This window comes from Narcine bancroftii, chromosome 2, assembly GCF_036971445.1.
Source record: "Narcine bancroftii isolate sNarBan1 chromosome 2, sNarBan1.hap1, whole genome shotgun sequence".
Lineage (NCBI taxonomy): Eukaryota > Metazoa > Chordata > Chondrichthyes > Torpediniformes > Narcinidae > Narcine > Narcine bancroftii.
Genome location: NC_091470.1, coordinates 353,703,691 through 353,721,976, shown reverse-complemented (window position 1 = coordinate 353,721,976; position 18,286 = coordinate 353,703,691). Strand labels below are relative to the sequence as shown.

General features: G+C 47.4%; 1 protein-coding gene across 2 annotated transcripts in view; it reads right to left on the bottom strand.

Annotated features, from left to right (window-relative positions):
• LOC138755770 (rho GTPase-activating protein 28-like) overlaps nt 1–11,943 on the bottom strand; it is a 213,469-nt gene extending 201,526 nt beyond the window's left edge. For both annotated transcript variants that reach the window (XM_069922339.1, XM_069922341.1), the window contains exon 1: nt 11,731–11,943. In XM_069922339.1, coding sequence (XP_069778440.1) covers nt 11,731–11,855 — 125 coding nt within the window. In that variant the 5' untranslated portion in view covers nt 11,856–11,943. The remainder of the gene's footprint in view (nt 1–11,730) is intronic.
• Nucleotides 11,944–18,286: the final 6,343 nt, after the last annotated feature.

Below are 18,286 nucleotides of genomic sequence, written 5' to 3'. Positions count from 1 at the left end.
GCGGGGAGGGTAGGTGTCGCCAGCGGGGAGGGTAGGTGTCGCCAGCGGGGAGGGTAGGTGTCGCCAGCGGGGAGGGTAGGTGTCGCCAGCGGGGAGGGTAGGTGCCAGCGGGTCACCAGCTGACTGTCAACAACCTGCCCGCTGCAAGGCACAAGAAAGATGTCAGCCACTTTGCCTAGAAAGGAATCTTTTGCAAAATTGCTCCCTTTGAAACAGGGCTTCTTCACGATCTGCGGTGTGTCAGCATTTTGCAAATGGATGATTTGCAAGACATGCATTGGAAAATATTTTCCCCAACAAAACTGTACCAGGGGTGGGCAACCACCCGCGCCGGTCGCCCAAGCCCCGTAGTCCCGCGCCAGCTGCCCGGCCCTGATGTCCTGCGCCGGGAGGCTGTCAGGTGGTGGGGAGTTAGGTCACCAGGCAGCGGGGAGGGAGGGCTGTCAGGCACAGGGAATTGTCATCAGCCCGCTCCCTGATAGGCTAGCCGCTTTCAGGCTGCTGCTTTCAGGTGCCTAGGGGGTGCGCTCGGAAGCAGAGAATATACCTCCCCGAGGTGGGATGAGTAAGTACACCTCGGGGACTGGTTCTCTGCTTTCAGGTGGACTCCCGACAGCCGCATTCAGGTATTTTAGGCAGCTTTACATTCGGGTATTATGGCCACCTGAAAGGGGCTGTTAACGATAGTGTTAGTGGGTGTGGCTTGCAATCACGTGATTGCTATGGCTCTCAAACATCTGAAGTTTATGGTATGCGAACCTTATGCTAAGCAAGTTTGGCCACCCCTGCTCTAAGCCTTGTAGTGTGCTGCATTGTATTTGTTGTAATCATTTCTGTCCCCATCCAAATCTATTGATCAACAGTCAAAGGTCCCTGGAGCAATGAGTTAATGGGTTAATCCTGTTAAAGAAAGAAAACCTAATCAGTGGTTCTCAACCCTTTTCTTTCCACTCACATACCACTTGAAGTAATCCCTATGCCATCAGGTGCTCTGTGATTAGTAAGGGATTGCTTCAAGTGGTATGTAAGTGGGAAGGGAAGGTTGAGAATCACTGCTCTAGACCCAATTGTTACTAAAATATTTTACTTGAGAAAAATTGTCATTGGTCCATTTCCTTTGGAGTTATGAAACCGTGCCCATAACGAGTCAATTAGGTACAATTAACACAGTGGTTTTCAAACTTTTCTTTCCACCCACATTCCACCTTAAGCAACCCCTCACTAACCACAGAGCACCTATGGCAGAGGGAATACTTAAAGAGGTATGTGAGTGGAAAGAAAAGGATTGAGAACCACTGATCTAATCTATGGAAAATTCAGAAATGAAACCAGCTGCCCACAGAAATGTCTGGTAGTTCACAAGAGCTCTGCATACTTTTAAGCGATAGTAGTATTTCTTGCATACAATGGCATCATGAGAAGGACCTTCCTTTGGCCAATTTTGGCCATCAGCAGGACTTCCTAATATCCCCCTCAAGAGCTTTTGTTCTCCGATTAATCTTATCTCTAGACTTGCAAGTTTTAAAATCCATAATGCTACTACTAATCATTTTGGAGTCATTTGTCTTTTGCATGCCAATAGAAATTCTGATAAAGGCACATTGTAACTAAACAGTGAGACATGTGGTCAACATGTTATGAACAGCTTTCCTTCCTGGATTAAGAGGACATACACATTGATGTCCCACGGACATCAATGGGGTAGTTATTGATGATTGGAACCCTAGAAATCCAATCTCTGTTCGAAAATCTTGAAACAAAACAGATCTTCTGGGTTTCATGAAAGGTCTTACCTTAGGACAGGGGTGTCAAACTCAAACTCACGGAGGGCTAAAATTAAAAACTTGGACTAAGTCGAGGGCCGAACTAAATATTTATTGAAAATTTTCAACAACATCTGCATGTTTTCTCTTCTTTCAACATATGTAATGTTAAACTTTTTCTTATTAAAATAAATGTTTCATAATAGTTTTGGATAAACTCTTTCCAGAAGCATTAACAAATGAGAAATAAAATATTCAATAAATAATATTTCTCTATAGAGGATTTGTCAAATGTTGCTAGTGTGCTGTCGAATAGTAAAATCGGAGGGCTATTGAATGTGGGAGAATAACATGATTCCTGAAACAATCAAATGGGTGACTGATTGTGGGCATGAACTCTAGCAGGGTTATTTGCCATGCCCTTTTTCCATTGGTACAGATATCCTTTGATTTACACACTTTTCAAGTTTTATGCCTAATGAGCTTGTATCCAGGTGCAGGAACATTTTTAACCAGGAATATATTGATCACTGTGACATGAAACTATTGGAAGATCGTTTTATCCTGAGATTAAAGTTCATAATCCTTCCTCAGGCCTGTGTGCGGGAGGGCGGGGTTTGCGGGCGATCGGGTTGGACAACGACAGTGCGGGGGCATCGGCTCTCGCTGCAGGGCGGCATCTCGGCGGATCAGCGGGTCGGCCTGTGGCGGGGAGGGGGAGTGTGCAACGGTCCTGGCGAGGTCAGGCCCGAGGCCTCCGGTTCCGGGCGCTGGGAAGTGGCCTTAGCTTCCCCTGACACCGGCCAGGCCCCAAAACCAGAGTCCACAGTGAGATCCTGCAACGTAAACAGAGGAGGTGGGGGCGATTAGCGGGCTGACGCCAATGCATTCTGGGATTTATAGTATTAGCTGTGCATGCGCTATACTGGCGCGGCGGCCAGCGGGCCACCTCTAATACATTTTTTAAATGATCTTGAGGTCCAAATATAATTATATCGCGGGCCAAATTGGCCCGCGGGCCAGAGTTTGACGTGTGCCTTAGGACATCATACAAAGCCTAAAGCCAATGAAATGCAGGAAACATCCCAGAAGGACAGAATGTAGGATGTCTTCTATTGAGGTAATTATCTATTTCAGGCTTTAGCCAAGCAGTAAATATTGGTCTGAATTATAGGGTTTCCTATGACACCTCTCAGATGTGCTCTGAAGTATTAGCTTGGAACTTGTCCTCAGTTGTTCAAGGGCAGCTAGAAACTCAGACCAGACTCGAGAGGAGAATGTTACATCTGAACCACAGCTGACACCTCTCTGAAACTATGCTACACAAAGTGGTCACCTCCACACAGAAGTACATCACTAACATCAGGAAATAGGCAGTTAATGGGATCTTAAAACCATACATACAAAAATATTGGACTTCTGAATTTAATAATACTGTGAAGCTTATTTGTGTGTGGAGCATTTATAACCCAGGGTTGGCCTACAGGGGTTATTGCTAGGAATGAAACATGAAGGGCTTGTTTATGAAAGTCTGCAGACACTGTGATTGTAGTAAAAACACAGAAATGTTGGAGAAACTCAGCAGGTCTCGCAGAGTCCATCGGAGGTAATTACTGATGGAATGCACCATCAATAATCACAAGAGACTGAAATTGTGAAACTGATAGGCTTTTATTAACTATAAATCTGAACAGACATCGACTTCCTTGACTAATTGAGGCAGAGTGGAATGGGGAACATGAAAAAGGCTATGGGTAGGATCGGTCTCGGCAGGCGTGTCCAGCTGGCTGCAGCCAATCATAGCATAGCAGTGGTTTACCACATGATGTTTTGGGCCTTCCTCAAGGTATGCAGAAGTCCAAAGCATCAATAATATAGCTTTACCTCCTATGCAAACTGCAAGACATGATAAATATCCCCTTCGCTTTTCTGCACACCTGCGGGTCAGTTTTACCGCACAAGAAATAGGAGTACAGCATTTGGCCTGTTGAGCCAGCTCTGCCATTTAATAAGATCATGGCTGTTATGGCCATGGACTCACACCTACCTGCGTTTACCCCAAACCTGTAATTCCCCGTCTGTGCAAAAATCTAGCTATTAAACATATTTAATGATGCAATCACTACTGCTTCCTTGGGCAGAGAATTCCACAGATTCATTAGTCCCCGAGAAAAGCAATTCTTCCCCATCTTCATCCTAAATCTTATATTGAAAACCATGAGGCTATATCACCTAGTTGCCGTCTCGCCTCACTTTCCTGCCTCTAACTTATCTATCCCTTTAATAATTTTATGAGTCCCTCTTAATTGAATTCACATAGAAACCTCTTAAGCATTATTTTCATATCTGCTTCCAACACTACTCTTTGCAGCCTGTTCCAGGCACCTGCAAGGTAAAAGACTAGCCCCACACATATCCTTTACACATTCACTCCCTCATCAGAAACCAATGTCCTTTAGTATTTGCTATGATTACTTGGGAAAAAGATTCCGTCTGCCCCATCTATGCCTCTTAGAATTTTATAAACTTCCATCAGTTTCTGTTACTGCCTTGCAGAGTGCAGGATCGGAACCCCTATTTATTGGAATTGAGGTTCCACCCCAAGGAAATGAGAATCTGAAGTACGAGGAGGCCATTCAGTCCTTTATGCCTGCTATGCAATCAAATCAGATCTTTCACACCAGTGCCGCTTTCGAACGCTAACCACATAACCAGAGAGATTATGAGGAAAAATTATTTTCAGATTTTATTTTAATTTAATGTTTTAACCATTTCTTAGTGTTTTGTTCTGTTTAATCATCAAAGTTTGCAAATTTTATTTTATTTTTTTAAACTTACAAATCTTTCATAGTTTTCAAAGGTCTGATCAGGATCTTGTAGAAACTGTTGAAATAGACTTTTTAAAATAAAGCAGAAGGCAGCTCTGGCTCTGCCTTGCTTCCTGACATGGGCTGCCAGAGTATTTTCTGTGGCACAGAATCTCAGTGGCACATCAACAGAAACCTGATTGCTGCAGGTGTTTCACTGCTCAACTCCTGGGGTGAAGAGTCAACTCATTTGACCCTTTGCATCTAGTCTGGATAATTACAAACTGCAGCCATAGGCTGAATCCACCTCAGTGATATTACAAGCCACCAAGTAAAACATGCAAGTCTGTAGGTGCTGTGATTATATAAAAACACACCGAAATGCTGGAGGAACTCAGCCGGTCTTTTCAGCATTTATAAAAAGCAAAGATATATTGTCAACATTGAGGGCCTGAGATTTCTTGCTTCTGGCTCATTCCTTGAGGAAGGGCTCAGGCCCGAAACATTGGCAATAGACCAAGTAAAATCAGGTTGCTTTAGCTTAGATATACATCTGTTTACATCCGGTACCGCATGGATGGCAGTCTCTTCAATCTGAGGCGCCTGCAAGCTCACACCAAGACACAAGAGAAACTTGTCCGTGATCTACTCTTTGCAGACGATGCCGCTTTAGTTGCCCATTCAGAGCCAGCTCTTCAGCGCTTGACGTCCTGCTTTGCGGAAACTGCCAAAATGTTTGGCCTGGAAGTCAGCCTGAAGAAAACTGAGGTCCTCCATCAGCCAGCTCCCCACCATGACTACCAGCCCCCCCACATCTCCATCGGGCACACAAAACTCAAAACGGTCAACCAGTTTACCTATCTCGGCTGCACCATTTCATCAGATGCAAGGATCGACAATGAGATAGACAACAGACTCGCCAAGGCAAATAGCACCTTTGGAAGACTACACAAAAGAGTCTGGAAAAACAACCAACTGAAAAACCTCACAAAGATAAGCGTATACAGAGCCGTTGTCATACCCACACTCCTGTTCGGCTCCGAATCATGGGTCCTCTACCGGCATCACCTACGGCTCCTAGAACGCTTCCACCAGCGTTGTCTCCGCTCCATCCTCAACATCCATTGGAGCGCTTTCATCCCTAACGTCGAAGTACTCGAGATGGCAGAGGTCGACAGCATTGAGTCCACGCTGCTGAAGATCCAGCTGCGCTGGGTGGGTCACGTCTCCAGAATGGAGGACCATCGCCTTCCCAAGATCGTGTTATATGGGGAGCTCTCCACTGGCCACCGTGACAGAGGTGCACCAAAGAAAAGGTACAAGGACTGCCTAAAGAAATCTCTTGGTGCCTGCCACATTGACCACCGCCAGTGGGCTGATATCGCCTCAAACTGTGCATCTTGGCGCCTCACAGTTCGGCAGGCAGCAACCTCCTTTGAAGAAGACCGCAGAGCCCACCTCACTGACAAAAGGCAAAGGAGGAAAAACCCAACACCCAACCCCAACCAACCAATTTTCCCCTGCAGCCGCTGCAACCGTGTCTGCCTGTCCCGCATCGGACTTGTCAGCCACAAACGAGCCTGCAGCTGACGTGGACTTTTACCCCCTCCATAAATCTTCGTCCGCGAAGCCAAGCCAAAGAGAGAAGAAGAGACAGAAAGACATTTAAAACAAAAGCTTTCTTTAAAAATTCTTGAGAGCATCGATAAAATAAATCTCAAATGTTGAGTAATTGCACTCGCTTTGAATAATCCAACCCAAAATATCCATTGTTAAATCACATGAAGGGTGGTGTGAGTCTGGAACAAGGAGTTGTTGAGGCAGGTACTATTGCAACGTTTAAGAAACATTAGGACTGACACATGGATAGGATAATATTTAAAGGGGTACGGGCCAAATGCAGGCAGGTGGGATTAGTGTTGGAGGGCTATTTTTTGTAAACATGAGCAAGTTTGGTTGAAGGGTCCGTTTCTATGCTGCAAGGTGGCAAAAAGATTAATTACCAATGATTAATATAAATTTTCATGGCAGGTGTGCTGGCATCACAGGGAACGCTAATGACATGGCTTGGGTCAGCAGATCAATCATTTCAGTCACTAATGGAACCACATGGTACGTGACAGCTGGCAAAGGTTAAAAACCAGACAGGGTTAAAAAGGTTAGAGGTCTGAAACTTGTACGATTTAGTCAATAAACACAAGGCACTGTCAAAATAAATTAGTCAAGGGTCAGAATGAGGTTAGTTGAACATGCAGAAAAATAGCAATGTTAATGAGACATCAGATTATAGAGGACAGCACTGGGCCAACATCTGTGCTCGTGGGTTTTTTTTTCTCAAATTTAGACCTACAGCATGGCCATTTTGGCCCACGAGCCCATGCCACCCAATTAACTTACACTATCCGGTATGTTTTTGAACAGTGGGTGGAAACCAGAGCTCCCGAGGAAAACCCACTCAGACATAGGGAGAACTCCTTACAGACGGCGCAGGTTTTGAACCCCGGTCCAGTTCACTGGCTCTGCAAAGGCGTTACACTAACCACGACGCCCTACCCATCAAAATCTTTCCTCAGAATCTCGTAGCATAACTCGTTGTTCCCTTCTACCTTATTTGCTTATCCAGCCTCCCCTTAAAAAGGTACTTTCACCTCTCATGATTCCATTCCTTGATAGCATCATCACGAGAAAGTGTTAAATTTTATCCCCTTCCAAAAATGTTGGCTTCCATTATAGGTTGGTCCTGGGATATAGTGTTCCAATTATCTATTGCCCAAATAAATATTTGTCCTGTTTGAACAGATAGCTTTTGTAAAATACGGCTGAAGAGAGTCTTGCTATTCCCCAAAGTTACGAGATAAGTTTTACAACCAGGGTCCAGTTGCATCAGTTAGCCTAGATAAGAGATTTCTTCTAAAACAATAGGATCCAAGCAGTTTCAAGATATGGAGAAAGAGTAGTGAATAAACCAAATCAATGAGATCACATTTAATTTTTAAAATCGCAACTCCATTCGTCATATCCTTCGAGATCTACAAGTCCATTGATCTCTTTTTATGATTATACTCAGGGAAGTCCCCTTCTAATAAGAATTTCATTAAAAAAAATGTCTGCGCTTGACATAATTAATCGAAGAGGAACTGAGGTAGAATCAAAATCTATTGTCATAAACATGTCACAAAATTCATTGTTTTGCGGAAGCATCCCAGTGAAAACAAAGTGAGCCTGTCGTTCATTGTTCAGTGAACTCATTAGCATTTTCCATGCTATAGTAATTATATTCATAAATGTAACAACAAAATTTCATTTATATAGCTACATTAATCATAAAAAATGCAAAGGGAATTGAAATATTGCCATTTCCTGCACAAGGAGAATCAGTATCAAAATCTAAAATAGCTTCCAAACAAATTGGCTAGAAGTATTTGGCCATAGGCCTCATTTCCACAAAAGCTAGAAGATATAAACATCCTGGGGTCACTGTATCCCTCGGTTAAGTCAAGGGGCAGATAGCTGCTGCTTCACAGTGGCCTCCCAGGTTTAGTCCTGTCCTCTTGTACGACTTATGTGAAGTTGGCGTGTTTCTCCTGTGGTGGTGGGAGTTTCTTCCAGGTGCTCTGCTTTCCTCCTACGTGCCAAAAATATGCAGGTAGGTAGGGATGTGACTTGGCCCCCTGGTATGCAGAGTGGCAGAATTTGATAGAAAAGCATCATAAAGTCAAAGGGTCAGAGGTCCAGATCTCCAATTTTGTCACCTTTTTCACTGGAGAGGATTGTTTCCCCATCCCAGTCATCCATTGCTCCCTCCTATTTCCATCTATTACCCCACTGGACACTCCTCCATCTGCCCTTCATCTCTCCTCTCCCCTAATTGTTTCTTTTTTCACCCGACTTTTTTTAAATCAGATTCTAGCTCAAGTGGCCCTATTGCCATCCAGAAGCCATCTCCACCTTCTATCCTCCCCACCTCTGTTTACTTCCTCCTGCCTCTGCACAATCTCCAACCAGACACCCTCATATTTACCTTCTATTTCTGATAAACCCGTCCCCCGTCCTTTCAATTTCCCTCATCACTGACTCAATTTCTCCACCTCCCCATCCTTCCTTTCCCCTATCAGAGATTATCGTTCTCAATCCTCTACCCTCTCCCCATCACCTCTCTGCTCCCTTCTCATCTCCCCCCCCGCTCCTGTATCCACCTATCACCTGTGCTCCTCCCCCACCCAACCTTTTTTGGACATCTATCTCATTTTCAGCATGAAGAGAGCTGATATGTCAACTGCCTATTACAGGCGTGGGCAACCCATGGCCCAGAGGCTACATCAAAATGTATCTGGCGTGCAACCCAACGCTCAGCGATTAGCAACAGGATTTTTTTTTTTAAAAACCCTACCAATATTTGCAGCTTTCACGAAAGCTGTTGGTTCAGCTACAGTACGACAGTGCATTGTGGGACAATTGAGAGCTGCCATGCCAGGCAGGCAGTGGGATCCGATTTCAAAAGGGTAACTGTTGAGTTTGGAATGTGCGGGTTTGGTTCACAGGGAATGGTCACTGACATCATCGGGCCAGCAGGTAGGCCAGGCCAGCAGTGCCAGCAGGCAAATGAATGAAACTTGCATCCGTATCCCACAAGCTGACGGCTAATGTTTAATGGTGGGTGCATCAGGGCTTCCCCAGGTCAGCAGGCCACAACTGGCTAGTGCCACAGGAAATCACTCCGGGATGAGGAAGTTAACGACTGCAGGAAAGGGAGGAGCTTCAAGGAAAGGAGGGAGGCGGACAGAGAGAGTGAGCATGGGCTGGGGTGGAGGTTGGTCCTGTGTGACCTAATGTTAACACTGTTCGCATCATTGCAGTTTTTGGAAGGAATACGGTCGATCTCATTGCTTGAACTTTTTCTGTGGATTGTGTTTCGATAATTTATCATTAGTTATGTTCATATATGGTCTCTGCTTTAAGTACGTAATGTACAATCGAACACTTAAATTACATAATGTCTGTGTTTCGATATTTCTTTCATTTATGGTAGCATCAGTGCATCCACCATTCAATCACTGACACACTATCCAGCCCGCACATGGTAAAAGGTTGCCCGCCTCTGGCCTACTATTTTCCATGGCTGCAGTATGACCCGCTGAGTTCCTCCAGCAATCGTGCAGGGCACCACCCCCCCCCCCCCACCACCTCTGACTGTCTCCCAACTCCAGACCCCCAATTCTGGCTCCACCTGCCTATCATCCATCACTCCTCCTCCGTCTCCCTATCGCCAACCAGCCCCCATCTCACTGCTGCTCCTCTCTAAAGTAGCTATCTTCTCTCTCCCCTCTTAGCCTTGATGCACGGTCTCAACCCAAAACATTTAGAATTTCTTCCCCCCATCCCCACAGAGGCTGAGTTCCACCAGCAGTTTGATTTTTTTTGCTCTTGATTCCAGTATCTGCGGATTCCTGCGACTCCACATGGATTCTGCAGGCCTTAACCTTCTGAACCAGCCTCCCGTTTGCATAAATCAAAAGTCCATAAAGACAAAATCCGCTGCCCTGCCTTCATCAATCTTAGTTACCTCTTCAAGATAACTGTTCCCTCACACAAGTTATGCTGAATGTTCCTGATCAGCCCCATCTTTTTCCAAATGTACACAAATCCTACCCTTTAGGATACAAGGCTCACCAGCCTGTCATTAGTTGGTTTATCCCTGCTGCTCTTGAAGCCAAGAACAGCATTAATAAACCTCCCCTCTTCTGGCATTTTACCTAAAGCCGATGAAGATGGAAAAATGGCTGATAGACCCCCTGCTGCTTCCCATAGAACAATTTCAGTCAATCCTGGGGATTTATCAATCCTTATACATCCTGAAATGCTGAACTGCTCCAGAGTATCCACGTACACCTCCCTGAACTCACCATGTCTTTCTCCTTGGTGATTACAGATAGGAAATATTCATTTAGGAGTCTGCCCATATTGCTTGACACCACAATGGGGCACATTCTTACCCTGGCTTCAGGCCCGGATTAACCATTAAGCAAAATAAGCACATGCTTAGGGCACCAAAGGAAGGGGGCACCACAGAGCTTTTTCCAATGCCAGATTTACCATGGTGTAGCTGAACTAGAGCCCCACAAAAAGGCCCCCCAATAATAAATGGAAAAAAAGCATCTGTATGGGTTATATTTCATACAAATGGAAGAAATTTAATTTTCAAATCCATTATTTCAAATTCAGCACTAACTGAGTCTTCATGTCTTGACAGTTAGACGATGGAACGGTCGAGGGGAAAGACATTGTTGGGCTGTGCTTAGGGCATCAGTTGGCCTTAATCTGCCCCTGGCTTCCTTCTGGCTGCTAATATACTTGGTCGAACAAGTAGAATAAAATGTAATCAGGTAGGATGTGGGTAAATAGTATCGGTTCAGTGGGCTGAAGGGCCAGTTTCAGAACTAATTTCCTAACTTTCTACTAAACTGCCAAATAGAATCAATACACACTGCAATATCCCAGTATTTTGAAAAAGCGTGGATACTGAGGGGTTTTAGTTAAAGTCAGAGAAGCACATGCTGGGCAATTTCCACAGTGAAGAAGAAAACCATACAGCCAGTTAATATTTCATAAATAGAGCTGGGATGAGATGATTCAGGCAACTTTCACAAAGGGAACTATTCCTAGGTGCACACGTCTTCTGAAGCAGGCATTAAAAAGTAGTGGACGGAAGAAGAAAAAATTACAAACCGGGAAAGAGGGAGGAAAAAGAGCATTTGAAACAACGAGAGAAAAATCGGAGAGGCAAAATACAAGGGAGCTGGGGAGAGAACCAAAAGTAGGAGGGAAACAAGAAACAATGGTGACAAACATTTCCTTTCAACGACCTGACGCAGAATAAAAGACTTAGAGACAACTTCTCAAATGTATTCTGAAAAAGTTTTGATCATTATGAAACACAAACATTTAAAAGTTGCTTATTCTTAAAAGATGCCCGTCCAGTATTCAGGGGCACTTCAAATACTCCAGGAGAAAACTTCTTCCTGCATTTCTCCTGAGAATAAATCAGCGATCCTGCATTCAGTAATCCAAGGCAGGGGACTCCTGTTTGACATTCAAGCAAGATATGGATTCTAATGGTAAAGAACATTCATCTCTGCACTCTAAACTTGCATCAGATTTACCTGTGTGAAGGAACAAGACTTGAAGGCAGTTCAGTGACACAGCTTGGATCCATTATGGGTATTCTTGAGGGAGAATAGGAATGATAAGCTGTCAAAACCACACTGCCTGAATCCTTGATCTCCATATCAGGGGCACATGCTTCGCTGTCCTGCAGTGACAGCTACCTCTGACCGCCGTCACATTCTAAGGCGAATGTTGGAGACACCAGATCGCTCACCCTGCCTCCTCAACCAAGTATTAACCACCCCCCCCCCCCACCCCTACCCCCCCCCCACCCCCCGGTCGTGGAAACGGTACAGTAGGATTAGCATAGAGACAACGCCTCCCGAGACACAAAGTGGGCAGTCGCGGACCCAATCTCACCCGGACTTTGCTACTTTTCTCTTTCCCACGCCCCAGGCTTCTACCTCCCCCCACCCCCCCCCCCCCACCCCCCGACCCCCTTGATTCCTGAAACAGAAGAGCAGCTTGTTGAAAGGAGCCAATGTCACCGTTTCACTTACATGTCTCCGAGTTTGTAAACTGAAACCCCGCAGCGCAGCCAAGAAAACTGGTGGGTTGTCAGAGCATGAAAAATTCAGGAAGTCGATTGTATCGCCGCTTGAAAGGGCAAGGACAACCCTTCGAGGGCCAGGGCACTCCAGGCTCGCTGGCCACTGCTATGCGTCTCTCAGCCGCGGGGGTCCCTCAGCCGCGGGGGTCCCTCAGCCGCGGGGGTCCCTCAGCCGCGGGGGTCCCTCAGCCGCGGGGGTCCCTCAGCCGCGGGGGTCCCTCAGCCGCGGGGGTCCCTCAGCCGCGGGGGTCCCTCAGCCGCGGGGGTCCCTCAGCCGCGGGGGTCCCTCAGCCGCGGGGGTCCCTCAGCCGCGGGGGTCCCTCAGCCGCGGGGGTCCCTCAGCCGCGGGGGTCCCTCAGCCGCGGGGGTCCCTCAGCCGCGGGGGTCCCTCAGCCGCGGGGGTCCCTCAGCCGCGGGGGTCCCTCAGCCCCGGGGGTCCCTCAGCCCCGGGGGTCCCTCAGCCCCGGGGGTCTCTCAGCCCCGGGGGTCTCTCAGCCCCGGGGGTCTCTCAGCCCCGGGGGTCTCTCAGCCCCGGGGGTCTCTCAGCCCCGGGGGTCTCTCAGCCGCGGGGGTCTCTCAGCCCGTGGGGTCTCTCAGCAGCAGGGTCTCTCAGCAGCTAGGTTCCAACTTCTAACAATGAGACCCCCCACCCCCGAGCATGCAGGAAACACACAGCCGGTCAGGCAGCATCTGTGGGCAGAGAAACAACGTTCAGAGAAACTCTGGCTGCAAGGGTGTGTGTTGACCCCCCCCCCCCCCCCCCCCCCCCCACATAACTTCGGAGCGAGAGGGGATGCCTTAAACACGCAGGCTGAAACACGACCTTCCTTCATTTCATCTCTCGGCTTCCCGACCACATACTGGAGCCCAATCGCCCCAGTGAGCGTTGCTGGTCCGGACACCCAGCGGGACCGAACAAAGCCACAGCGGCCTCCTTTCTTCCTTCCCTGCAACGTGTGAGCTCGGGTTCTGGTCCCGAGAAAGGAGCAGGGTCGCACCGACACGAGAGAGCCAGAGATTGGAAGTCAGGGGTCCAAACCTCTCTCTCCCCCCCACCCCACCCCCCCTCACCACCCCCTACCATCCCCCTCACCCCTTACCACCCCCTCACCCCTCACCACCCCCCCTCTCCCCTCACCACCCCCCCTCACCCCTCACCACCCCCCCTCACCCCTCACCACCCCCCCTCACCCCTCACCACCCCCCCTCACCCCTCACCACCCCTCCTCTCCCCTCACCACCCCCCCCCCTCTCCCCTCACCACCCCCCCTCACCCCTCACCACCCCCCCCTCACCCCTCACCACCCCCCCTCATCCCTCACCACCCCCCCTCACCCCTCACCACCCCCCCTCACCCCTCACCACCCCCACTGCAATTGCAACTGCAAAACTTAAATTCGATTAATTAAAGAAATCTGGAATACATAACTATCCTAACATTAAAAAATGATTCACCCATGTCCTTTTGATGTGGCCTCATGAGTGCAACAAGTCAAGTCCACTTTATTTATTGTTCATATCATTCTCACCCAATGTGGTGCGACCACTGTGGATAGACATGTAGATACCTGGTGGTAACAGCCTTGATGGGGATATGGGGGAGGGAGGAGTCTAGGTTCAGGGGGCGGGTCATACATTTTACTGTCTGGGCTGGCCCGCCCCTGAACCTGTGACTCCTCCCTCCCCCATATCCCCTTCAAGGCTGTTCCAACCAAATCCCTCCCTCAGAATCTGCCTTGGAACAGGGCAAGCAACGTGTGGACACTTTGGGCTGATTAAAGCCTAGTAATCATCATCCTCTGTCTGTGGTACAATTTAATCATAGACCATGGACAAGGTGGGACAGGAGGATAGATTAGACCCAAGGGTCCGGAGGCCTCGATTACACGGTAGGATGAGGTAGCATTTCTCCAGGACCACGTAGCGTATTTGCATAGATGAAAGTTAGGAAAGCAGATAACACCTTAAAATATTAAGGTACTGAGACATATACACTGTAATTCCACAGTGCACTGTCCACTGGAGTTCAGGAGCCTGATGGCTTGGGTGGGGTGGGGGGAGCTGTTTCCCACTCAGACAGTGCTCCTACCAGATGGCAGAAGGGAGAACACTGCATGCGGGATGTGTGAAGTCTTTCACAATGTTTATTGCTTTCCACCTGCATCGAGTGTAGGAGATGTCCTCCATGCTAGGAAGAGGTTCCCCAATGGTCTTTTTCGCTGACTTTACTATCCTCTGCAGGGTCTCGTGTTCCAAGGTGGTGGAGCTTCCAAACCAGGTGGGGACACAGTTGCACAAGATACTCTCAATACATCCTCTGTAGAATGTAGTGAGCATGGAGGGTGAGAGATGGACTTTCCTCAGCCTTCGCAGGAAGTAGAGGCGCTGCTGGGCTCTCTTGGCTATGGAGCTGGTGTTAAGGGACCAGGTGAGATTCTCCACCAGGTCCACTCTGAGCAATTTGATATTCTTGATGACCTCAGCGGTAGAACTGTCAATGGTCAGGGGAGCAATGATGTCCCAGACCCTCCTGAAGTCGACAACCACCTGTTTGTTTTTAACATTCAGATGCAGGTTGTTTGCCTTGCACCAATTTGTTAGTGTCTAAACTTTGTCTCTGTACGCTGCCTCCTCATTCTTACTGAGAAGGCCCCCACTGTTGTGTCATCAGCAAATGATGATGTGGTTCGAGCTGTGTTTGGCTGCACCATCATGGGTCAGCAGAGTGAACTGCAGTGGACTAAGCACGCAGCCCTGGGGGGCCCCATGCTCAGTGTAATAGTCTTGGAGGTGCTGTTTCCAATCTGGACCGCCTGAGGTCTCCCCATCAGGAAGTGAAGAATCCAAATGCAAAGGGAAGTGTCAGACTCAGCAGGTCCAACTTCTTTATTAGGTACTGAGGTATGATTGTGTGGAATGCCAAAATGAAGTCAATAAACAGCATTCAAACATACAAGTCCTTGTTTTCCAGGTGGGTGAGGGCTAGATGAAGAGCGGTGATGATAGCATCATCCGTGGAGCGGTTGGATATACATGTGAACAGCGGGGGATCCAGTGAGGGGGAACAGCAGATGCTTGGTGCCCCATGATGATGGATGTGAGTGCAACAGGGTGGTAATTGAGGCAGGACACAGACAACTTCTTTGGCACAGGGACAATGGTAGTGGCTTTGAAGCACATTGGGACCACAGCACTTCTCAGGGAGATGTTAAAGATGTTGGTGAGAACATCTGCTCGCTGAGCTGCACAACTCCTGAGCTCCCTGCTGGGAATGTTATCTGGTCCAGCAGCTTTCCTTGCTTTGACTTTGCCCAGTTCTCTCTTAACACTGTAAGACATAGCACCTGATCGTTTGGAGGAGGGGTGGTCTTCTCCACTGCCACATCCTTTTTCGCCTCAAACTGCACATTGTTCAGTTCATCTGGAAGGGAGGAATCCCCAGCACATGGTCTTGTGGTTAGTGATATCTTGGATCCCCTTCCACATACATCGCGTGTCCTTGCTGTCAAGGAAGTGACTGAATGAGCTGCGCATGTGCACTCTTAGCCACCCTAATGGCCGTAGACAGCTTGGCTCTTGCCATCGCTGTAGCTGCCTTGTTGCACACTCTGAAGGCAGCGTTTCAGTTCCTGAGCAACACACCGCACCTCCGCTGTCAGCCATGACTTCTGATTAGAGCAAGTAATGATGGACTTGGGCACAGTGACATCATCAATACACTTACTGATACAGCTGGTCCCTGCTACATGTAGCAAATGTACAGGTTGACTTTGAACATTCTTCAAATGGCAAAGTAAGTCAAATGGTTCAAGATCAATTAGGGCTGAGGAAGACCACTTACCGTGAATAAACAAAACAATAACATGGTTACAGCGCGCTTTCAAGTAAAATTTTGTGGGAGGAAGACAGGGCAAAAGGTATTGGGTTGAGCAGAATTAGGCCATTCAGCCCATCAAGTCTTCTCAGCCATTCAAATCTTGGCTGATGTGTTTTTCCTATCAACAAAATTTTCCTGCCTTCTCCCCTTAACCTTTGACATACTTACTCTTCTTCTTTGGCTTGGCTTCGCGGACGAAGATTTATGGAGGGGGTAAAAAGTCCACGTCAGCTGCAGGCTCGTTTGTGGCTGACAAGTCCGATGCGGGACAGGCAGACATGATTGCAGCGGTTGCAAGGGAAAATTGGTTGGTTGGGGTTGGGTGTTGGGTTTTTCCTCCTTTGCCTTTTGTTCGTGAGGTGGGCTCTGCGGTCTTCTTCAAAGGAGGTTGCTGCCCGCCAAACTGTGAGGCGCCAAGATGCACGGTTTGAGGCGTTATCAGCCCACTGGCGGTGGTCAATGTGGCAGGCACCAAGAGATTTCTTTAGGCAGTCCTTGTACCTTTTCTTTGGTGCACCTCTGTCACGGTGGCCAGTGGAGAGCTCGCCATATAACAGGATCTTGGGAAGGCGATGGTCCTCCATTCTGGAGACGTGACCCATCCAGCGCAGCTGGATCTTCAGCAGCGTGGACTCGATGCTGTCGACCTCTGCCATCTCGAGTACTTCGACGTTAGGGGTGTAAGCGCTCCAATGGATGTTGAGGATGGAGCGGAGACAACGCTGGTGGAAGCATTCTAGGAGCCGTAGGTGGTACCGGCACATACTTACTAATCAAGAAACTATCACGCTCTGCTTTAAATATATCTAATGACTTGGCCTCCACAGAAAGGGACATCCTTTTATTCTGAGGCTGTCCACTCTGTTTCACTACTGGAAACATCGTCTCCACGTCCACTCTATCCAGCCCTTTTAATGTTCAGAATTCTTCAATGAGATCCCTTGTCATCCTTTCAGACTCCAGTGAGTACAGGTCCGGAGCCATCAAACACTCCTCATACATTAATTAACTCTCTCATCCCTGGGATCATTCTCATTAACCTACTACGGACCCTCTCCAAGGCTAGCATACCCTAAAACTGCTCACAGTACTCCAAATATGGTCTGATCAATGCCTTGTAAAGCCTCAGCCTTACACTTTTGCCTTTATATTCTGGTCCTCTCAAAATGAAAACGAATATTGCATTTTCCTTCTGTACTACTAATTCAACCTGAAAGTCAACCTTTTGGGAATCCTGCACTAGGACTCTGAGTTCCTTTCAGTAATCTCTCTCCAATTTGAAAATATTCAACTTCAATATTCCTTCTACCAATGTACACTCTATTCTATCTGCCACTTTTTTGTCCATTCTCCTAACCGACCCGTCTCCAATGCAGACTCGCTATTTCCACAACAGTACCCGGCCCTCCACACAAACTTTGCCAGAAACCCATCAATTCCATCATCTAAATCATTTATACCACTCACGGAACACCACTAGTCCCTGGCAGTCAGCAAGAAAAGGCACACTTTATTCCCATTGTTTGTCTTCTGCTGGTCAGCCAATCTTATATCGACTCTATTTCCTGTAATATGATGGGCTCCTATCTTGTTTAGCATCCTCATGTGTGTCAAAAGCCTTCTGAAAATCCAAGTAAATAACTCTCCTTTATCTGGCCTGCTTGTTATTTCCTTAAACAACTCCAACAGATTCGTCAAGGAAGATTTCCCTGAAGGAAACCTTGCTAACTTTGGCCAATTTTATCATGTGCTTTCAAGTACTCTGGGACCTCATCCTTAATAATGGACTCTAGAATTTTGCCAAGCATTAAAGTTAGGTTAACAGACCTACAATTCCCTGTCTTATTCCTGATTTCCCTCTGAAAGAGTGGAGTGACATTTGCAATTTTCCAGACCTCTTGAACCATTCCTGACTCTAGTAATTCCTGAAAGATCACTACGAATGCATTCACAATCTCTTCAGCTCCCTCTTTCAGAACCATCTGGTCCAGGTGATATACCCACCTTCAGCCCTGTCAGCTTTCCAAGTCCCTTCTCCTTAGTAATAATGACAAAATTCACTGCAGCCCCTGACTCTCTCGAATTTCTGGCACATCACTGGTGTCTTCTTTGGTGAAGACTAATG